The sequence below is a fragment of the Rhinopithecus bieti genome, unplaced genomic scaffold (assembly GCF_001698545.2).
Source record: "Rhinopithecus bieti isolate Rb0 unplaced genomic scaffold, ASM169854v2 scaffold_7683, whole genome shotgun sequence".
In the NCBI taxonomy this organism is placed as follows: domain Eukaryota; kingdom Metazoa; phylum Chordata; class Mammalia; order Primates; family Cercopithecidae; genus Rhinopithecus; species Rhinopithecus bieti.
In genome coordinates this window covers 1,864,753-1,885,262 of record NW_016805834.1, presented here as the reverse complement: position 1 = coordinate 1,885,262, position 20,510 = coordinate 1,864,753, and the positions used below count along the sequence as shown (strand labels likewise).

The window sequence follows — 20,510 nt, the reverse complement described above, 5'->3', positions numbered from 1 at the left end:
TCTATTTTAAATGGGGAATTTAGTCTTTATTATGAGAATTACCGATTTATGTTTGCTAATGTTTTCTGTTTTCTTTTACTATGTTCTCATGTTTCTTTTTTTGTCTTCTCTGAAATTATTTTAACTGATCAAATTTTCTCTTTTCTTTTTCATTTGATAGTTCAGGAGTTTTAGATCCTATTTTCATTTTTTTCTAAGTTGCCTTTAAACCTTAAACATATACTTTAACTATTTTTTTCTTTTTGGCTAACAACATTTAGAACTAATTTACTGGCATATTTTTAAAATCTTATATCACATCTTCTTCCCTTTTTAGGAATAATTACCAAATTATTGGCAATTTATGTCTTGTTTCTTGTTTTGTTGGTCAACCTTGTTGACCTTGTGAGTGGTTTAATTTTACAGTCTTTCCAAAGATTTTTTTTTAGCTTTGTTGATTTTCTTTATGTTACATTTGTATTCTGTTTTATTGACTTTTATCTTTATTATTTCCTTCCTTCTATATTGATTAGATTTAATTTTCTCTCCCTTTAGATTTTTAAGATGAATAATCATATCAAGATTTCTTCTTTCGTGTCTGCTTTAGCTATATCCCATGACTTTTGATATGTTGTATCTTGATTATTATTCAGTTCAAAATATTTGCTAATTTCCATTGTTTTTCTTTTGACTTATGAGTGATTTAGAAACGTATTGTTTAATTTTCAAACAGTTGGCAATTTTCTTATCTTTTGTTATTTATTTACAACCTAGTTCTATTTTCTAATCTGATTTCACATTAGTCAAATAGCATACCCTGTATGTAAATCCTTGAAAATTTGTAGGATTTCCCAGAATATGGCCATCTGATAATTTTTTTTTCTGTACAATTTAAGATTATTTTCATAAGTTTTGAAAAATTATTGTCCAGTGTCTCTTTTAAGTGTTTCTTTTTACCTGTTACATCTCTCCTTTCTCTCTAGGACTTCAGATTCATATTTATTCAAATTTGTATCATGTTTTATATATCTCCAATAATTTATTTCTGGATTTTAAAAATATTTATAGTCTCCATCCTTCACTGTGGATTTTTTTTTACTGATTTTTTACTGATTTTCTTTCAGGTCATCAGTCATTTCCTTCCCTGTAGCTAATTTGTTATTAAACTCATCTATTCAATTCAATTATTATATTTTTCACTCCTATAATCTTTGACTTGAATACACACACACACACACACACACACACACACACTCCAGTCCTCTGGCGAAAATATCTTATTATGTATTTTTTTCAATACATTTATGTTTAAGTTTTGTCTGAGAAGCCTGGTATCTGATCATCTGTGGCACCATTTCTATCACCTGTTTAGTTTTTGTTGTTGTTTGTCCTTGGTTTTTGGTCATTTGTTTTTGTGTCCTAGCATGCCTGGCTGGTCATCTTTTATTGAATACCTGACATTGTACGTTTTTTAAAAATGTAGATGTTATATATATTGTTATTTCCCTCTAGAGAGCCTTCAATTTTCTACTAGTCAGCAATTGAAATATATATACCAAGGCATTTCACCTTGATATAATCTGGGATTGGGATAATTTGAGGATACGTTTCAGGTTTTTATGGATTTGTCTATTTCTGATTTACCTTTACTCCTCGGCAATATCCCTTTAGATATATTAGCTAAATGTCTGATATGTTTATGAGTAATTATTCTCCTCCGTGGACCTGAATTCTAACTGAATTCTCTCTGAATCTAAATTATGTTTGATTTTTTTTTTTTAGCTTGCTGCTTTCTTACACTTAGGATTCAGCAAAGTTGCAAGGAAAAAAATGGTGTAAAATACCAGGTTTACTTGTCTGTAGTACCCTAGAATTGTGGGTCCTTAAGTCTTGACTGCAATGATAACCCCAAATTCCAGATTTTTTCTCTCTAGTCCATGAGGCTGCTGACAGGTCTATCTAAAGATTTCTGTCTTTCCTATGTAGAATCAGTATGTTACCTGGGAATAAGAAGCAGTGGAGAGTGCTGTACGTATGTCAATGTGCTTTCTTTTTCCTTCCTAGGATCTTGGCCCCCTGAGTCCTGGCTACCTTGGTTCTCCTCTGATGCTTCCAAATAGTCTTATTTTTTCTTAACTTTATGATTGTTTTATAGTTATTCTCAGAAGTTGGTTTGGTTTGATTATAGCTACTCCTCCATAGCCAGAATCAGAAGTCCTTCATCTATTGAGATTTTATTTTGTTTTAGTTTTTGATTATACTTTAAGTTCTAGGGTACATGAGCATAACATGCAGGTTTGTTACATATGTATACATGTGCCATGTTGATGTGCTGCACCCATTAATTCATCATTTACATTAGGTATATCTCCTAATGCTATTTTAATGATTAAAATGCTAGCTTCTATGAATTTATTTGATATTTTTATGGATTTGTTATTTTTTCAAAACTTCTCTAAGATAACAATAATGTTATTTCCACTGTCTTCCTTCTTTAGCTCTATTGGATCTATTTTTGTATATTATTCTCTTTGTAAGGTGTCTTGGTTCTCCTCAAGTATTTGCTAATTCTTGGTTGTCAGTTCATCTGTATTTGAATCCAACTTTGCCTGCCTGCTGTATTATCAATAGCCTGTCTCTGGTGCTATAGAGGTGGAATGGTGCCTATGCAGCAACACTGTGCTGGCAATTTGTCTTCTGAATGTAGAGAATCCCTGTTCCTTCTGGTGGTCAGTGGTTCATCAGACACTTTTCTGCTCCAGCCCAGTGCAAACTCAATGCTAAACATCATTTAAAAGAGTAACTTATCCAGCTCTTCGGGCCCATATTCTCAGCTAGATTATTTTGTCAAGCTTAACAAGATATAGTTCTAAGAAAGCCAGAGCTGCTCTAGGATCCACATGAGGTTTTTATTTATGAAGAAAGTAGCTGATTAAAAACAGCAGAAACCATCTAAATGCATGACTAAATATTAATTGAAGTGCTTTAACTGTGCCTCTATCATTTAGAAGAAATTTGGCCCAAATCTATTAGAAAAAGATGCTTTTCTGATTTGGAGAGGACTCAAGTCATATTAATCCTGCTCTTTCACTTCTTGGTGTATTTATGGGGGCCAGATGGTGTGTGGTAAGGATATGGGCTTTCAAATTAGAGAAACCTCAGTTTGAAGCTACACTTTATTTTCATGTATTGTATGACTTTTCAGAAATGACTGTGTCTCAAAAATGACTTCTTCGTGACTGTGTAATTCTCAAAAATAGACTTATTCATTCCTACCTTACAGGATTAGTGTGAGGGGTTAAATAAGTGCATAAAAGTTTTGGCATAATGCTGTACCTGATCCTCAATAATTGATAGATGTTGTGGTTGTAGTTATTGTACAGCATCTAAACTCATCGTTTTATTCAATATCAGACATCTTTGAGATTCTATTGGTATATTTAACCACAACCAACTACTATCACAGAACTTTCAGACCTTTTTCAGTGATATTAACTCCCCATTCCTATTAGTTTTCCAGGCCTGGCATAACTAAGTATCACACACAGCGTGGCTTAAACAACAGAAATTAATTTTCTCATAGTGCTGGATACTAGAAGTCTGAGATCAAGGTGTCAACAAGCTTAGTTTCTTCTGAGGCCTCTCTCCATGGCTTGTAGATGGCCATCTTTTGCCCTGTATTATCACGTGATCTTCCTTCTGTGTGTCTTGTGTCCCAGTTTCTTCTTCTCATAAGCACATCAGTCATATGGTATTAGGGACCACCAAAATGACCTGATTGTAGCTTAATTACCTCTTTAAAGACCCCATCTTCAAATGCAGTCACATTCTGAGGTACTGGGGGTTAGGCCTTCAGGATACAAATTTTGGAGGAGACACGATTCAGCCCATAACACCATTCTTCTTGATTCCTCCTATATTAAGGGATATCACCAGAAAAAAAAAATAGCACTTTTAAAACATCATATGCGTCCACAAAAGCACCTGCGCTGAGTTACTGAATCAATTATTTTGTCTTTAAAAAGCGTTATAGAGAAAATATCTACTTGATCAAGATTTAGTGCCTTTCGCAAAACTACAGTTGAAACCATTTTCATAATTTTACCAACTTTCCTTAGATAACGCAACCTGAATTTATTATTTAGCCTAAAATTTAAATTCTAGCAAAGCTTTCATCTCTAGGCAGTGATAAATATAGGATTCAACATATTTTCTTTTTTTCCTGGCTTCTAGAACTATAGACAGATAGAGATAGACATACTTTAAAATATAGTTCAGAGATAAGTTTTGTTCCTGAAACAATTGTTTCCTCTTCTTTGCTTCTTTCTAAACTAATTTATACTTATATTTATTTGTTCTGTACCTGAAAATATTTGTTATATTTTGATATCGGTTCAAATGATAATAATTAAAGACATCCCCATTACTCTTATTCCCAGTTCTGACCATGCTGCCGCGGTGATACACGGCCAAAAGGTACCATGGAAGCAGAAATGCATGAAGGAAACATGAGCAAAAATACCTGTAAAGGAGGAATTAATAAGCACTGAGAGAGTAGACACTGTGTATTAATTTTCATATACATATCCCAGTAGAAAATGCAACATCACTGATTATTTACTATATTCCTGTAAATAATTCTCATATATAATAATTGAAAATTAAAGACCACATTTTATTTAATAATGCCATACTTTTAAAATTTACTCTGTTTTCAAATTTTCCATCAGGCTTTAATAAAAACAAATTATTTACTAATCCAAATATTAAAGATCACTTATGTTTAATTATAGTCGTTATAAATCAGATAGATGTTTTTCCTTCTTTAACAGATCTTGAGCTTACTTACATGGTTCTTTCCTATCATTAGAGAAGCTGATATTCTGCTTGTTGGTTGATACTGTATCATTCTCTTCAGCTGGTTTCCACCTCGCCCAATCATTCCAAGGTGAAGGCTTCAGAAAGACCTCACAGGAGGGAGAACAAGCCCTGCTCTGCATCTATAGTCTTCCTTCACAATTTTTCATTCATAGCTTTTGATTTGACTCTTCATGTTGCAAGTATGTGTCCTGAGCCAAAAGGGGATGTGATAAGTGACTGCAAATGGATTACAGACAACTGATCTCCACCTCCACTAATGAAAACACAGTGCAGTGTATCTGACCTGCTGCTGGGTCCGCAGCACTGTGATTTCTACCTGACAGGAGAAACACAACACTCAGGATGGTGATTTTTCCCAGAGTTAAATTGGACTATAATTCTTTGCTGTGGTGACTCTAAAGTTTCCCACAAACATAAAGTATGTTTCCTTATGAATAAACCTTTTTGCTTGTGTGTGTGTGTGTGTGTGTGTGTGTGTGTGTGTGTTTCTGTTATAAAGGCTAAAGTCTTGAAGCTGATTTTGAGAGAGAAGTCGTGTTAAGTGTTTCAGGTGTGGAGAAAAAAGGAAGATGAATAGAGAACAGGTTGTCAAGGTTAAATAATGACAATAAGAGCTATCCGCTATTAATTAATATATCCCAGGCTCTGTGCCAGTGTTTGTATACGTTGTCTCATTAAATCCTTTGATTTAAGTCTTTGAAAGCTTAGAAGTAGTGTGAATGCCTGACCCTCAGTTATACAGTTAACTTGGGAAGGTATTGAGGGCAGAGCTCAGAGCTCTCCTATTCCCAAAGTGAAAACCACTGACTTTGAATTATGCTGTTCATTGCTCATCAAGAGCAAAATGGCCCATCATTACCAAGTTGACTGTTTAAAAGGGCATTATGTTTATCTGCCCAAGATTACATTTCTCTCCCAGCCTAGAGGTCGCTATGAAAATGAATGGAGTCTTCCAGTCCTCCAGTTTTCTGATGTTTTCTAGTTTTAGTATCTGTTGTTTTTTTCCTTCTTGGAAATACATGAGCTATGTTCCTTAGAACCGAAATTTGGGAGTATGAACCCACACCAATTCAAAAGATTGTGGAGAATGTCTGTTATCCAGACCATTTTCTAAGCGCTGAATTTACAGCCAAGAACAACACAAGTAAAATTCCCCATATTCATGGGATTTTTATTCTAGCTAGGGGAAACAAATACCACATATGTTAAATAAGTAAAATATATAGACTTTTAGGATATAATGTGTTAGATACTAAGGAGTGTGATAAAGCTAGGAATACTGGTAGAAGGTTGGGGGTTACAATTTTCAGAGGTGTGTTCAGGAAAGGTCTCACTGAGCTGGAGCATTTCAGTAAAGACTTGAAGGCAGTGAAGAGGCAAGCCACCAGATATAAAAGTCTGAAAGTAGAAGCATGCCTGGTATGTTCCAAGATCAGCCAGGGAGCCAGTATGGGTGGAAGAGAATGAGTTTTTAAAAAAGAGTAAACCAGAGGAGTTCTCAGAGGATCTTGTGGACCATTATAAAGATATCATCAATGGGATGTCATTGGAGAGTAGGCTTTGGAGAGTAGGAGTGACCTAATTTGGTTTATGGATAATGGGATTATTCTAGCTTCTGTGTTAGGATCAATCAAATGCTCACACAGAAGAGAGCAAGGGCAGCAGGAAAGAGAACACTAGGACAGTTGCAGTACTGATCCAAATGAGAGATGATGATGGTTCTGAGCAATGTAACACCAGTGGAGACATTCTGAACGTTCTGAGCAAATTTTGAAGGTAGAATCAATAGGATTTGGTCATAGATCGGGTGGAAGTATAAAAAAGAAGTAAAAGACAATTTCAAGTTCCCTGTCCACCCCCTCCCCCAAGAACTAGAAGCATGGAATTAATGAGATAAGATAGACCACTGGGAGATCAAGTTTAGGGATGAAGATTGGGAATCAGAGGCTTGTTACCTTTCAGATGCTGTCAGACACCGAAGAGAGTGACCCAAAAGGCAAATGCCCTTCCTAAGAAAAGCCTGGAATCTGTCAGTGTATAAGTGATTTTTAAAAGAGGACTAGCTATATAATTTGTGGAACCCAGTAAGAAATGAAAATGCAGGAGTCTAACAATTATTACAGATTTCAAAACATTCGCAGCAGAGCATTAAACCAAGCATGGGGTCCTCCTAGTACAGAGTCTTGTGTACAAGTGCACACCCATGAAGCCTGTCTTGGTTTAAGTGTATAATTCTAAATATGATCAGCAAGTGAGCAAGAGACAGAGAGAAAAGGACTAAGCAGTGAAACTAGGAAGATATTTAATGTAAACAAGACAGGAACAAAATAAAAACATTTGATATGAGCTTGGTAGTGGTTCCAGGCGCAGCCAGCAAAGCTGAATGGTTGCCTCTGGTTTTTGCAAATTTCAATTGCTAGGAGAATTTTATGAGTTTGGACTTTTGCATGACAGATTGATTTGGGGTGTTACCACCCACAGGGCAACTCCAATTTCTCTATAAACTTCTTCATCTTAAAAAAAAATCACTTCTAGTAGTAAATGGTATTTTGAAGTCCATTGTCTGCTAAAAAGCAAAAGAAAACCCATTTTTTGGTGCAAGTTTCACTTTGGCAGACATGCAGATGAGGAAGTAGAAACAGAAGCAGAGAAATACAGGCTGTCAGTGTGAGTGTAGCTTTCTAACTGGTCAAGTGGTATGCAAAGCAGCCAAACAGAACCTGGTGACTAAAACAAAGTGGGAAGATTAAACCATCGAGGGCAAAACAGAAATATTCAGGAATAAATACTGAATCTGTTTCTTATCACGTGACATAAGTTTGCTTTGAGTGTTAGGTTTCATAATAGTTTACCTTAGTTGCTAAGGGGTTGCAAACATACCAGGTTGGATGTCAGAGTCTGTGGCGGTCTGTGCACTGGTAGCTGGTTGAAAGCAAAAGACTGACCTTTATCTTGGAAAAATACGCTCTTTTCCCTCCTCATTCTTCCTGGAGTCTAAATGATTCCACGTCATGACCTACATTGAGTAGACCTTGATATGTATAAATGGCCTATTCAGAGTTTGAAGAGGTAACTGTAATAGGTCCCAGAAAAAATGTCATATTAGTATGCTCCATTGTCACAGCTAACCCCTGGCTTATCTAGAGATTGCTTAAATCTGCTTCAGTGCATCTGACTGCTTCAGGTTCAAAATGTCCACGGGGCATGGAGGCAGAGTAATAAGCCATCAGTGCGTGTGATAAAAAAGATAGTCCCCATCCTCTGCGTGTTAGTATTTTGGAGTGACAGGGCCAGGAGGGAGCACATAAGAGCAGGCTGGGAAAGAGAAGATTATTATTAACATATCCAGTATCATTGCTAGCATCTCTTGAATTTTTGTGGGTTAGTGGGAGTTAATACAGTCCCCTTCTGCATTCTGATAAGCTGTAACTTTGAGATAAAGAGCTGCTATATTATTCTAAGAATGTGGCCCAGGCAATAAATATGGTTTTGAGTTCACATTTGGACAAAATTTTATTCTGTCTACATTGAAGTGAGATTACAAAGGCCTTTTCCTCGACATCATGTAGTCAGAGCCTGGCTATCAGCTCTTCTCTAAACGAAACGGTCTGGTTTGAATAAGTGTCTAATTGGTCCCTCCTTTGCCGTATACTCCTGGAAGGATACTTCATTAGCATCTATTTAGATGCAAAGTTGTAGGGTAAAGAATGTTCCTTGGGCTATCTTGTATCTATAAGAAATTTAATAAATATATCATTCTACCCTGTAACTCCTCTATGAGAAAAGTGTTACTGCCAAACTCACCCCGTGACATAGATAAGAACTTACTGTTCAGAGAAGAAAATAAGATAACGTATTTGTCCAATTAACCAGGGAAGATTCATTAGTTTGGATTGTAGCCTGGTAGGTTGGTTTGGGGGCTTTTATCACCCAGAAAGTAACTCTAGAGTTTCGCTGTAAACTTTATCTTTTAAAAAAATGTATATAAGTGGTGGTTCCAGAGTTCATACCCGGTCTACTGGAACATATTCCTTCCATGGCCCTGTAAGACATGCTAGGCCACTGTGAGGTTGCGGACTTTAGGGTATGATTTGTGTGTGTTTTTTTAAACTTTTATTTTAAGTTCAGGGATACAAGTATAGGTTTGTTATATAGGTAAACTTGGGTCATGGGGGTTTGTTGTACAGATTATTTTATCACACAATATGATTTTGTGGATTTTTTTTTAACTTTTATGTTCCTGTATGGCTCAAGTAATTAGAATTTTCTATAGGTATACAAAAATCCATGCATTTTAAAAAATCAAGAGCTCATTTTCCAATGTTGAACATAGTTTCTCAACTTCTTATTAAATATGGGAGATATTCAGAATTCTATAATCCATGCTATTAAGGATTGGGTTTCTCTAAAATGACAGTAGGTGGCATTTATATTTCTTTGCTTGTTTTGCTGTTACTGCTTTCATTGAGGTTATGACATGTATGACTTTTTCAAAGATGAATTTCAAAAACTCAGTCTAATCATACATAGTCCATGGTCCTGTAACAAATGCTAGGCCACTGTAAGGTTGTGGACTTTAGGGTATGATTTTGTGGATTTTTTAACTTGTATTTTAAGTTCAGGGATACAAGTGCTGGTTTGTTATATAGGTAAACTTGTGTCACAGGGGTTTGTTGTACAGATTACTTTTATCACCCACGTATTAAGCCTAGTACCCATTATTATTTTTCCTGATCCTCTCCCTCCTCACACCCTCCACCCTCCAAAAGGCCCCAGTGTGTATTGTTCCCCTCTATGTCTCCATGTGTTTTCATCATTTAGTTCCCACTTATAAGTGAGAACAAGCGGTATTTGGTTTTCTATTCTTGTGTTAGTTTGCTAAGGATTTCGTTAGACGCCTTTCCTGTATTAAACTCACATTAAAAATTTTCAGAAGCTGTTTTAAGAAAGTACATAATCAAGATCAGCATTTTGGTATAATTTGAAAGTATAGCATCTAATGAAGAGCTTGCTACACTAACCATGGTACTATTTAATTCTAATGTCTGTGTTTATTACATCTTTCATTGAGTTGGCTTGCCAAAAGGATAGATTGCGGTAATTTATTGAACGAGGAAGCTAGCATTCCAGAGTCCTCTTCATGTCTAATATTTAGCAGGATTAAATTTACTATATATCACAGAAGTTATTCCAAATAAGAGAAGACTATTATCATTTATGTTTTTGGTAGCAGAGAAAATTTATAGGATGTTTATTACAAAAATATTTTTATACTATTTGGACTAGTACTATACATGTTAGCAAGACTAACAGATTAAGGCACATTTTAAAAATCCAACTAATCAGTATAGGTGTTCCCATGATTTTATGGCTGTTTCAACGTTGGATTTGTTTGTTTGTTTTTAGGCTACATTGATGTGAAAGAGTCTGACTGGAAGAAAACTGATGGTTTTCTTTGAGTGGCATTGGAACATGTGTGGGAGTAGTTTGTGCTTTGCCACATTCTTTTCTTACCTTTATGTCCTCTCTCTGCAGTGCATTTTCTATGTAGGTTTTGCAGCAATACTAGCTTAAAATAAGCAGGAATTCAAAAAAGATTAACCAACACTAGAGAAGCTTAGGAATGTTTACAATAACAAGTTGCTTAAAAGTAGATGGCAAAGCTTAGGGAGATTTATGAGCTGTAAAGATACATATCCCTATTTCATTGGGATGATCTTAATTGTAGTAAATCATGTAAACTTTGTCGTAAATCTTGTTAAAGGGTTTTCCAGGCTTACAATGGTCTCTCATGCAAGGACAGCCTTAGTGGTAGATGAATTGGACAGTAAATTTAGCAGTGTGCATGGTATGATTTTATATCCAAAGACAGTCTCTCAACTTGTGCCTCACATCCTGCTCATGGTTTGGACAGTTCTTTACCTCAAGGTTTTGCCATCTGTTAAGAGAAACCTTCTCCTCTAGGAAAAGGCAACACTAATGCTGATTCAGTTATTTACCCTTGAGGGTGAATTTTGTTTTGTTTTGTTTTTGTTTTTTGTTGTTGTTCCTTCATTAAAAAGGACACAATTAGTTTGATCTTGAGGACTGCCAGATGAAATCTAACTAGTATGATACATTTTAGCAAGAATAACAGATTAAAACATATTTTAAAAATCCAACTAATCAGGATTAGAATATTCAGCGATGTAAATAGAGTGAACAGATCTATTAATGAGGGTTGTAGATATGACAAAGGGAGAATCTGTTTACAGTCTTAAGATGTGGTTTCTCCGTGGCCTCAGTATCCCAGGTTATTTGGGGAAAATTCTATTTTGAACTTAGGACAAGAAAATGGAACCAGATCAAAGGTTTTGTTTCTGTTTGTAAAGAAGGAAATAGTGCTGTTTCTGCTTCCATACCATAAACAAAAAGAAAAAGCCAAAGCAGTGATTTTAGCTTTGGCTTTTTTCAGATTCTTAACCTCTAGGTTGTAGAAAGCAAAGCCTTCCAGAAAGATCCCTCTCTCTGTAAGTATCAGAGCAGTCAGTTTCAGTGGGATAAGGGCAAGCAATGAGCACCGGAGGAGAATTTCAGAATGCAGTATCCAGGACCATATCCCCAGTGCATATATCTTGGAGTGAGGAGATCTCACATATTTTTTAAAAGCAACTGACTTATTTTGATGTGATGCTATCATTGAGAACCTTCTGGAAGTGTTCTTTAGAGGGATTGTTAAAAAAAATCCAGCCCTTATGACATGTTTGTGATTTATTATATTTGGTAGTTGGAATTATGTAATGATGTGAAGATGCAACCACTGGCATTATTCAAGCACTGGTGTGTAGTGTAGTAGTGATGTTCTGGAATGTTGCCCTCCCACTCTATTTCACTATATATACTTACCTTCTGGGTTAAACTTATTGCTAAAATAACACTTGGCCCACTAGTACCTTCTAAAGAAGGTCTGTGTGGCGTTAAGTACTAGTGTTTTGCCAGACTGGTTTGGTTGCCTTCCTTACGTATGTTTATTTATAATCAAAAAAGGAAAATAGGCTCCATCAGCTTGGTTGTTTGTATTTTTATTTTAAGAAATTGGGTTCAGTTTAAAAAATAACCTTACTCATTTACATTTGCAGGTTAGGATACAGGAATCATTGACTATAATTAAGGACAATTTCAATAAATGCCTTTTAATGTGCCTTTAGCAGAGAAGCTGGAACAATTTTAGAAAATGGTATGTTACTTGCTTTATCTCCTACTGTTAGGCTTACCAATAGTTATTCTTTTTTTTTTCTCCCCTCAGATGTACATCCAGACAACAACACTTACTGTCTCCATGAGTTTAAGTGCTTCAGTGTCTCTGGGCATGCTCTATATGCCCAAGGTTTATATTATAATTTTTCATCCAGAACAGAATGTTCAAAAACGCAAAAGGAGCTTCAAGGCTGTGGTGACAGCTGCCACCATGCAAAGCAAACTGATCCAAAAAGGAAATGACAGACCAAATGGCGAGGTGAAAAGTGAACTCTGTGAGAGTCTTGAAACCAACAGTAAGTCATCTGTAGACTTTCCGATGGTCAAGAGCGGGAGCACTTCCTAATAGATGTACGTTGAACATTCTTCTCCTAGTCTTGGGGATTGTGCTACATGTTTCCAGGGGCATGGTGGTACCCACATACCATTACACCATCACATTTAGAACCATTTGGTTAAAAGCAAATGGTCTCAAGATGAGTGGCTGTTCTACGGAGTATAAACTTGCTCACAAAATCTCTTTTACAAAGCATGACATTTCATATCTTTCTTTTGAAGTATTGAAAACATCATCTTTTATAAAAGTTGTATTTTAGTACTTAGAAACAATTCCACAATTTTTCTTGTTCAATATTGGGTGCTTTTTATAGTATCAATAGTTTGCTGATATTTATGGAATATGCTACTACAGATCTTACACAAATAAATGATGTTATTTGTGCCTTTAGGGAAATGAGAACTCTAGTTAGCCAATACATTTACTTAAATCACAGTCAATACTTGTTTCTCCCACGTGGTCCCCTTTCCTTGGGCTTCCTGAGGGCTTCCCTTGACTTCCCTTCTTGGATATATTAAGATAATTAAAGTTCTTCTTAAAAGGCTCATGATCCTGGAAATAGAATATTTTCTACAGCCACCTTTCCATTTTTTTCTTTTCTTTACCTATTTTCTTCTCTACGGTCCACCCAGGAAGGAGCACATAACAATACACAGAAATCTGTGCTCAACCAGTAGAATTTAACTGATCTATTGAAGCCCATCTTGGTATCTATGAAAGAGTGGCAAATATAGATTGAAGATTTGTATGGTAAAATACCAGAAAGCTGAATATGGTAAACATTACAACTTTACCTTACTAGGTTCTACAGATGAATCAAAAACTTTACCTTAGTAGGTTCTACAGATGAAAGAAAAGCGAAGGTACTTGTGTTAGAGTGGCTTCCAGTCTTTTGGAATATAGCATAGGTATTCAATATTTGTTTTTTCTATTTGAAACAGGAGCTTGCTCTGTTGCCCAGGCTGGAGTGCAGTGGTATGATCTAGGCTAACTGCAGCCTCTACCTACTGGGCTTAAGTGATCCTCCCACCTCAGCCTCCCAAATAGCTAGGACTGCAGTCATGTGCCGCCATGCCCAGATAATTTTGTTTGTTTGTTTGTTTGTTTGTTTGTTTGTTTGTTTTGTAGAGACAAGTTCTCACTATGGCTGGTCTCTAACTCCTAGGCTCAAGTGATCCTCCCACCTAAGTCTCCAAAAGTGCTAGGATTACAGGTGTGAGTTACCGCACCCGCCCAGGCATTCAGTAATTAAGGACAAAATCCTATGCAAAAATATTCTCTTCCTCTCATATTCATCCAGCCGTCTGTATCCCCTATTCTCTATACTTTTCACACTAAATACAAGAAAAAACTAAAAATTAATTTTATTTGGTTTAATTATTATAGCAACTTATGGTCTACATTCCATCTACAAACCTTCTTTTCTATCAAGATTTCTGGATGAACATTGTCTACTCTAATTTACCATACACAGAACTATCCTGTGATAGTTAATTAGCATTGCTTAATTAGACATATTGGTTTCAGTTACTGTCAGCTTACCTGGAATCATTAGCCAGATTGGTTCTAAAAAGATTAACTTCAGGTCACCAATACCAAATTTAGTTACATGTAGAGAAATGAACTTTACAAGAATTTCACAAACACTCCCCACATATTCACTTTTCTGCAAACATGAAACCTTGTGAAGTAAGAAATATGAGAAGCAAGGTAAGGATGGGCTTTAGTAACAAATCATTACAATCATCTCTAAGTATAGGTAAGCAATTTACTAATGATAAACCTATTTCGACTCTTAGCAAAAGGTATACTGTAACTGTCATTAAAGGCATCAAAGTAGAATGCTTGTGATTTGAGGACAGAATTTTATCTTTATTCCTACCTTGAGAACATCAGTGTAGGAAGTTGAAACTTATTATAGGATGCCAATAAACTGCTGTTGGCCAGTGATATAATTTGAACACTGGCACTTCTCAGTATGACTCACCAGAGTCTATTGTTATACCTGCTTTTCTCGATCTTTTTTTTTTTTTTTTTTTTTTGTTAGCAGCAATCCAGAAAACTTTATAAAATATGGTTGCCAAATAAAAGAACCAAACTTATAGTAATATAAATACCAGTCATCCAGACTCATCTTTGGAAAGTGGTGGAGAAAAAATTTAATAAACTTTTTCAACAGTTTAAAGAATAAATAGATGCCCTGAAAAACAAAATTCTCAGTATTGATAGGAACTAATCTCATATTGTTGAAGTAAACTCATACATATACTGTTTTCCTTTGGTTATTTCCTGTTAATGTTGAGTTGAAATGGAAATTATATAGCATGCATGTATTTCTCTATTTTCTCTAAAATAAGAATGAAAGACTGCAAAAACAAGGCCTGTTTGGAGGGTAAGCCTCTAATATTCTGGAGGAGTCAGATGCTCACTTTTAGAAGGTCAGGTAAAGTCAAAAAGTGAATCAAAATAATATCAATTACTGCCTGATAAAAAAAGGTTTAATTGTACTTTGGAGATTTTAGTGCATTGATCTTTTACAGGAGTATAATTTGGTTTGAATAAGTTGGGCCCGAGTAAAGTGATTACAGTGTACTCATTCAGGAGAGAAAGATGTATGACATCTTTACACATCCTTCCACAATCCTACTCCAGGTCACCATTTTTAACCTTTGTTCGCTTACATGGCCATTCTACAATGAAAGGGTAAATTTGTATTCAAGATTTTAAAGTTTCTGAAGTTACACAGAATAAATATAAGTAATACGAAGCTGGATGGGAAACCAACGAGTGCTGTGTTAGTTGCTGAATTTGCAGACTATAGTTTACATTTTTAAAAAAGGTCAAGTGTTATTTCGCAACAGAGTGTGATGGGAGTTAGAAACAAAGTTGATATATATGAATTTTGCCAACTGTACCCAATTAACAAATGCTGTACATAGTATTCTTTAAGCTATGTTCATGAATAATTCATGAAAACAGCTGCTGCTGGAGGTAGATTTGTTTTCTCTAGCTTATGAACACAGTGTGGTGCACACAAGGAAATTAATTTACTGTTGCTGTGCTCAAAAACTGATTTTCATATGAGCATATTCATCACCACTGTGAAAAAAATCTCCCTATGAACTCATCTGTACATCTCTGATTCATTTTGCTCTATAGTACTTCTGGGATAAAGATTCTTGCGAGATATCTGCCACCCACAAAGTTTGTTCCTTATCATTGCTTTCATGTTGACTAAATCATCCGTTTCCAGAGCCTTACACTTCCTTTTCTAACCAGTAGAAAAATTAGCATTACTCTCCTTTTGTGAATTGTATTCTCAATTCTCAATAGAATCCTACCACTTTCTTTCTAGAAACAATGTTTAAAAATTCAAAAAATAATATATTAATTTTTAATTAGCTACAGAGCCCCAAAGTTGGAAAGATCCTTAAAACTGGTCTGATCCAAACTGCCATCTGTCGAATGGACATCTTCTGAAAACTATATTGTTCAATATCTGTCAGCTCTTGTTACTCTATTTCAACCGTAATTCTTTTTCTAGCTATATACAAATTTTATAACCATTTCCTACATTTTAGTTATTGTTGAAAATATTGAACAGTGCAAGAAGTTGGATGACCGTTTTAACAGTCATTTTATCACTCTTATGACAATTTTCTCTACCTTGTCTGTGAAGACTATATGAAAGTCCTTTAAAAACAGAACCAAAGAACAGATTTTATTTTCTTAGAGGAAATTTAGAGGCATATGAGAGCATTATATAAATTAAAAATGAAAAGTAAAAGTGAGTGATCATAGAAAATCATTGTGTTTCACTTCACACCAAACCAAATGTAACAAATGTTTTAGCTTTTGGAAAGGTTAAGTAGAAAGTACAACTCCATTAGGTCTCATGTATGGTTCATGGAAAGGAAAGGAAGGAAGAAAGGAAGGAAGGGAGGAAAGGAAGGAAGGAAGGAAGGAAGGAAGGAAGGAAGGAAGGAGGAAGGAAGAGGAAGAAGGAAGGAAAGGAAGGAAGGAAGGAAGGAAGGAAGAAGAGGGAGGGAGGGAGGCCGGTTCTATATTGGTTCTTCCAGATTACAGCTGTTCCATCCCAGTCTATTCTGCTTTCATCCTTACAGGAACCCAGTATTGTAGGTTTTGAACCAGTGATAAAACTGAGGCCCGGTAACCTGGCCCAATGACTTTTTTTTCACTCATTTTGCAGGGACTAGAATGTAGTTTAAAACCAGGTCTAAAGTCTACTTCTTTTGCACTGTGCCACAGTAATAACCTAGAAGGGTAAGCAATGTAGATAAGATAAGCAAATATGTCAACTATTTTTAGCCTGAAGCTCATAATACTCAATGAAATAAAAAATAACAGAACACATCTATAGTAGCACTTCTTAGGGCTATCTGAGTTAATTTTAGTGGTTGTGAACTTTGTATGAACTTGGTCTCTGGTAAGAACTTGTCTAGTCCATCAATAGTGTCACTACAATGGAATGAGTCTGATTGTCAGTTATTTCAGAGGAGGAACTTTACAATTTCTAGTCTTATTCAATATTCAATAAATAAATTATTTTCTAAAAATCTGTTTCATCCTGAATTGGATTCATATATTGAAACACATACATTCTTTGCTGTTTAAAGTATCTTTTATCTTACTGTTATTCATTCCAGGATTACACAAAAAAATAGGACATCACATTTGAATTTTAGGACAGAGATTCATTGCATCACATCTTTCAAAAATACAAAGGAATTATTTGAATTTAGATTTATATTCTCCAGAAGCTTAGGCATGAGTATAAATTTGGCATAATATCTCTGTAATGGTCTTACAATAATGAGTTTTACTTTACAGTATGTTGGTAACAGAACAATTAAACATTTCTTTTTTTGAGTCTTTATTTTCTTAAATATCTTCATTTGTGTCCATTTGATGAAACCAAAAGAAACCATAAATACGCAATGGCAATTCACATATTTACCATTCTATATATTTGATATTTTAGCATGTTTACTTCTAGAGTCTAAGATTATTGTGTATTTTTAAGTGGAAGATGTATTCATTCTCATAGGACAGCTGATTATAATTACTTAACTTTTTTGGTCATTACATCAGCCTCTAAGAATTGAGGTCTTTGACTTAGGTAGTAAAAAATAATTTTTGTATTTTGTAGGACAGATAATTGGTCTGTTCCTTCATTTTACATATATGCAAATGCAAAATTTTACCAAAATATTAAAGATTAGCACTTTAATATTTTTAGTTTTCTAGTAAATATCTGTATACTATAAATGAGGCTACTGACTTTGACAGATTAAAATTGCTGCAGCATTTTATTTCTGCTGTTATTTAATTTTACTACAGTCACGCATTACTTAATGACATGTTCTAGGAAATGTGTTGTTAGGCAGTTTTGTCTTTGTGCAAACATCATTCAGTGTACTTACACAAACCAAATGGTATAGCCTATGACACACTCAGGCGATATGGTATAGCCTACTCTACCTAGGCTACAAACCTGTACAGCATGTTACTGTCCTGAATTGTGTACACAATTGTAATGCAGTGGATATCTGTATATCTAAAAATATCTAAACATAGTAAAGACACAGTAAAAATAGAGTATACAAGATAAAAATGGTATACATGTAAATAGGGCACTTACTATGAATGGAACTTGTAGGACTGGAAGTTGCCCTGGGTCATTAAGTGAATGAGTGGTGATTGAATGTGAAGGCCTAGGAATGGCAGTACTGTAAATTGCAACCTCTGCCTCTCGGTTCAAGCAATTCTCCTGCCTCAGCCTCCTGAGTAGCTGGGATTCAGGCGTGTGCCACCACGCCCGGCTAATTTTTGTATTTTTAGTAGAGACGGGATTTCATCATGCTGGTCAAGTTTGTCTGGAACTCCTGACCTCATGATCCACCCGCCTAGGCCTCCCAAAGTGCTGGGATTACAGGTGTGAGCCTCCGCACCCAGCCACTGTAGATATTATAGAAAGTCTACACTTAGACTACACTAAATTTATTTTAAACATTTCCTTTTTCAATAATATACTATTTTAGCTTACTATAACTTTTACTGTATAAACTTTTATTCTTTTAAATTTTGACTTGTTTGTTATAAAACTTTAAATGCAAACACATTGTCCAGCTATAAAAAATATTTTCTTTATACCCTTACTCAAGGATACAATTTTTTCTATTTTTATATATTCATTTTACTTTTTAAACGTTTTGTGTTAAAAAATAAGACACACACACACACACTAGCCTAGGCCTCCACAGGGTCAGGATTATCGATATCACTTCCGCCTCCACATCTTATTCCACTGGAAGGTCTTCAGGGGTAATAACACGCATTGAGCTGTCATCTCTCGGAATAGCAATGCCTTATTCGAGAATACCCCTGAAGGACCTGCCTGAGGCTGTTTTACAGTTATCTTTTTAATGTATAAGTAGAAGAAGTGCACTTTAAAATAATGATAAAAAGTATAGTGTAGTAAATGCTTAAACCAGTAACATAGTCGTTCGTTATCATTACCAAGTATTATGTACTGTATATAATTGTATGTCCCATGCTTTTTCATGACTGGAAGTATAGGAAATTTGTTTACACAGCAAACCACAAACATGTGAATTATGCGTTGTGTTATGTGTTGTGTTATGTGTGCACTGGGTGATAGGAATTTTTCAGCTCCATTATAATCTTATGGGACCACCTTTATATAATGTGGTCTGCTGTCGAGCTGAAATGTCATTACGCTGTGCATGACTGAGAATGGTTTAAAAACAATGAGTAACATGCTGTAAAAGCTGGATATTGTAAAAAAAAGTCATTACAGGACTTGAATTTTAAAATCATATTAGCAAAATGATGTATTGTTATATACTATTTTAATTTGTCCTCATTTATCTTAACAGCTTCCTCTACCAAGACAACATATATCAGCTACAGCAATCATTCAATCTGAAACAGGGAAATGACACAATCTGAAGAGAAGTGGTATATGATCTTAAACAATGAATACGAGACTGCAAAAAATTCACTCCTGGAGATCTCCATAGACTGCAATCAATCAAATCAATAGTCTTGTAAGGAACAAAAATTAGCCATGAGCCAAAAGTATCAATAAACGGGGACTGAAGAAACCCGTTTAATACAATGAAACCAATGAGTGTCAAGCTAAAGTATTGCTTACTCATGAGCAGTTAAAAAACAAAATCACAAAAGGAAAACTAATGTTAGCTTGTGAAAAAAAAATGCTGTTGAAATAAATCATGTCTGATGTTATTCTTGTAAGTATTTTTCTGTGATTGTGAGAACTCCCGTTCCTGTCCCACATTGTTCAACTTGTATAAGACAATGAGTCTGTTTCTTGTAATGGCTGACCGGATTGAAGCCCTGGGTTGTGCTAAAAATAAATGCAATGATTGATGCATGCAATTTTTTATACAAATAATTTATTTCTAATAATAAAGGAATGTTTTGCAAATGTTGAGAGTTGTTTCGTTCCAGTTTTGAAGCTAGGGAAAACTCTCTTTTAGTTAGCACTTCTGCTGTTTTTTAGCTCCTTCTATGAAAGCGCTGATGTTCTGAGGAAATATTTCTTTGAGGAATGTGTTTTTGTACATTTGTGTGCATATGAGGAAGATTGTATTTTATTCCTATATTAAAAGCATTATTTGTGTAAGACTTTGTGAATATTTCAAGGTTTCTGTGGTACCTTTTCATAGTAGCTGCTTCTTTTATGAAGAATCAAGCAATAGTTTGAGGTAAACTGCTTTGAGTTAATTAACAAATGATGAATTAAACTTTGGAGAATGGAATATGAAAATTACCATTTGAAAGTACAGCAAAACATGTAACTGAAATTCCCCATTACATTCCTAAATCAAAACTTTTGCATAATGAAATATCCTGTGGTATGTAGTCTTAACCTTTTCTCACCTGGGTATAGAAATCACTGAAATCAGTGAAGTAATGGGCCTTACCTAGTACATTCTTCAAAGCAGAGAATTAGCATATTTATTCCTTTGGCACCACTAAACGAGCCACAGTTCAGATAACATGTCAATGC

The 20,510-nt window shown here is 35.1% G+C and overlaps 1 protein-coding gene across 3 annotated transcripts in view; it reads left to right on the top strand.

Annotated features, from left to right (window-relative positions):
* Positions 1–19,929, top strand: part of GRM8 (glutamate metabotropic receptor 8) — an 863,233-nt gene extending 843,304 nt beyond the window's left edge. For 2 of the 3 annotated variants that reach the window (XM_017873818.1, XM_017873819.1), the window contains exons 10-11: positions 12,146–12,392; positions 19,354–19,929. In XM_017873818.1, coding sequence (XP_017729307.1) covers positions 12,146–12,392; positions 19,354–19,403 — 297 coding nt within the window. In that variant the 3' untranslated portion in view covers positions 19,404–19,929. Of the gene's footprint in view, positions 1–12,145; positions 12,448–19,353 lie in introns of all 3 variants that reach the window. The other variant, XM_017873820.1, reaches the window with a different exon arrangement.
* The last annotated feature ends 581 nt before the right edge of the window (positions 19,930–20,510 follow it).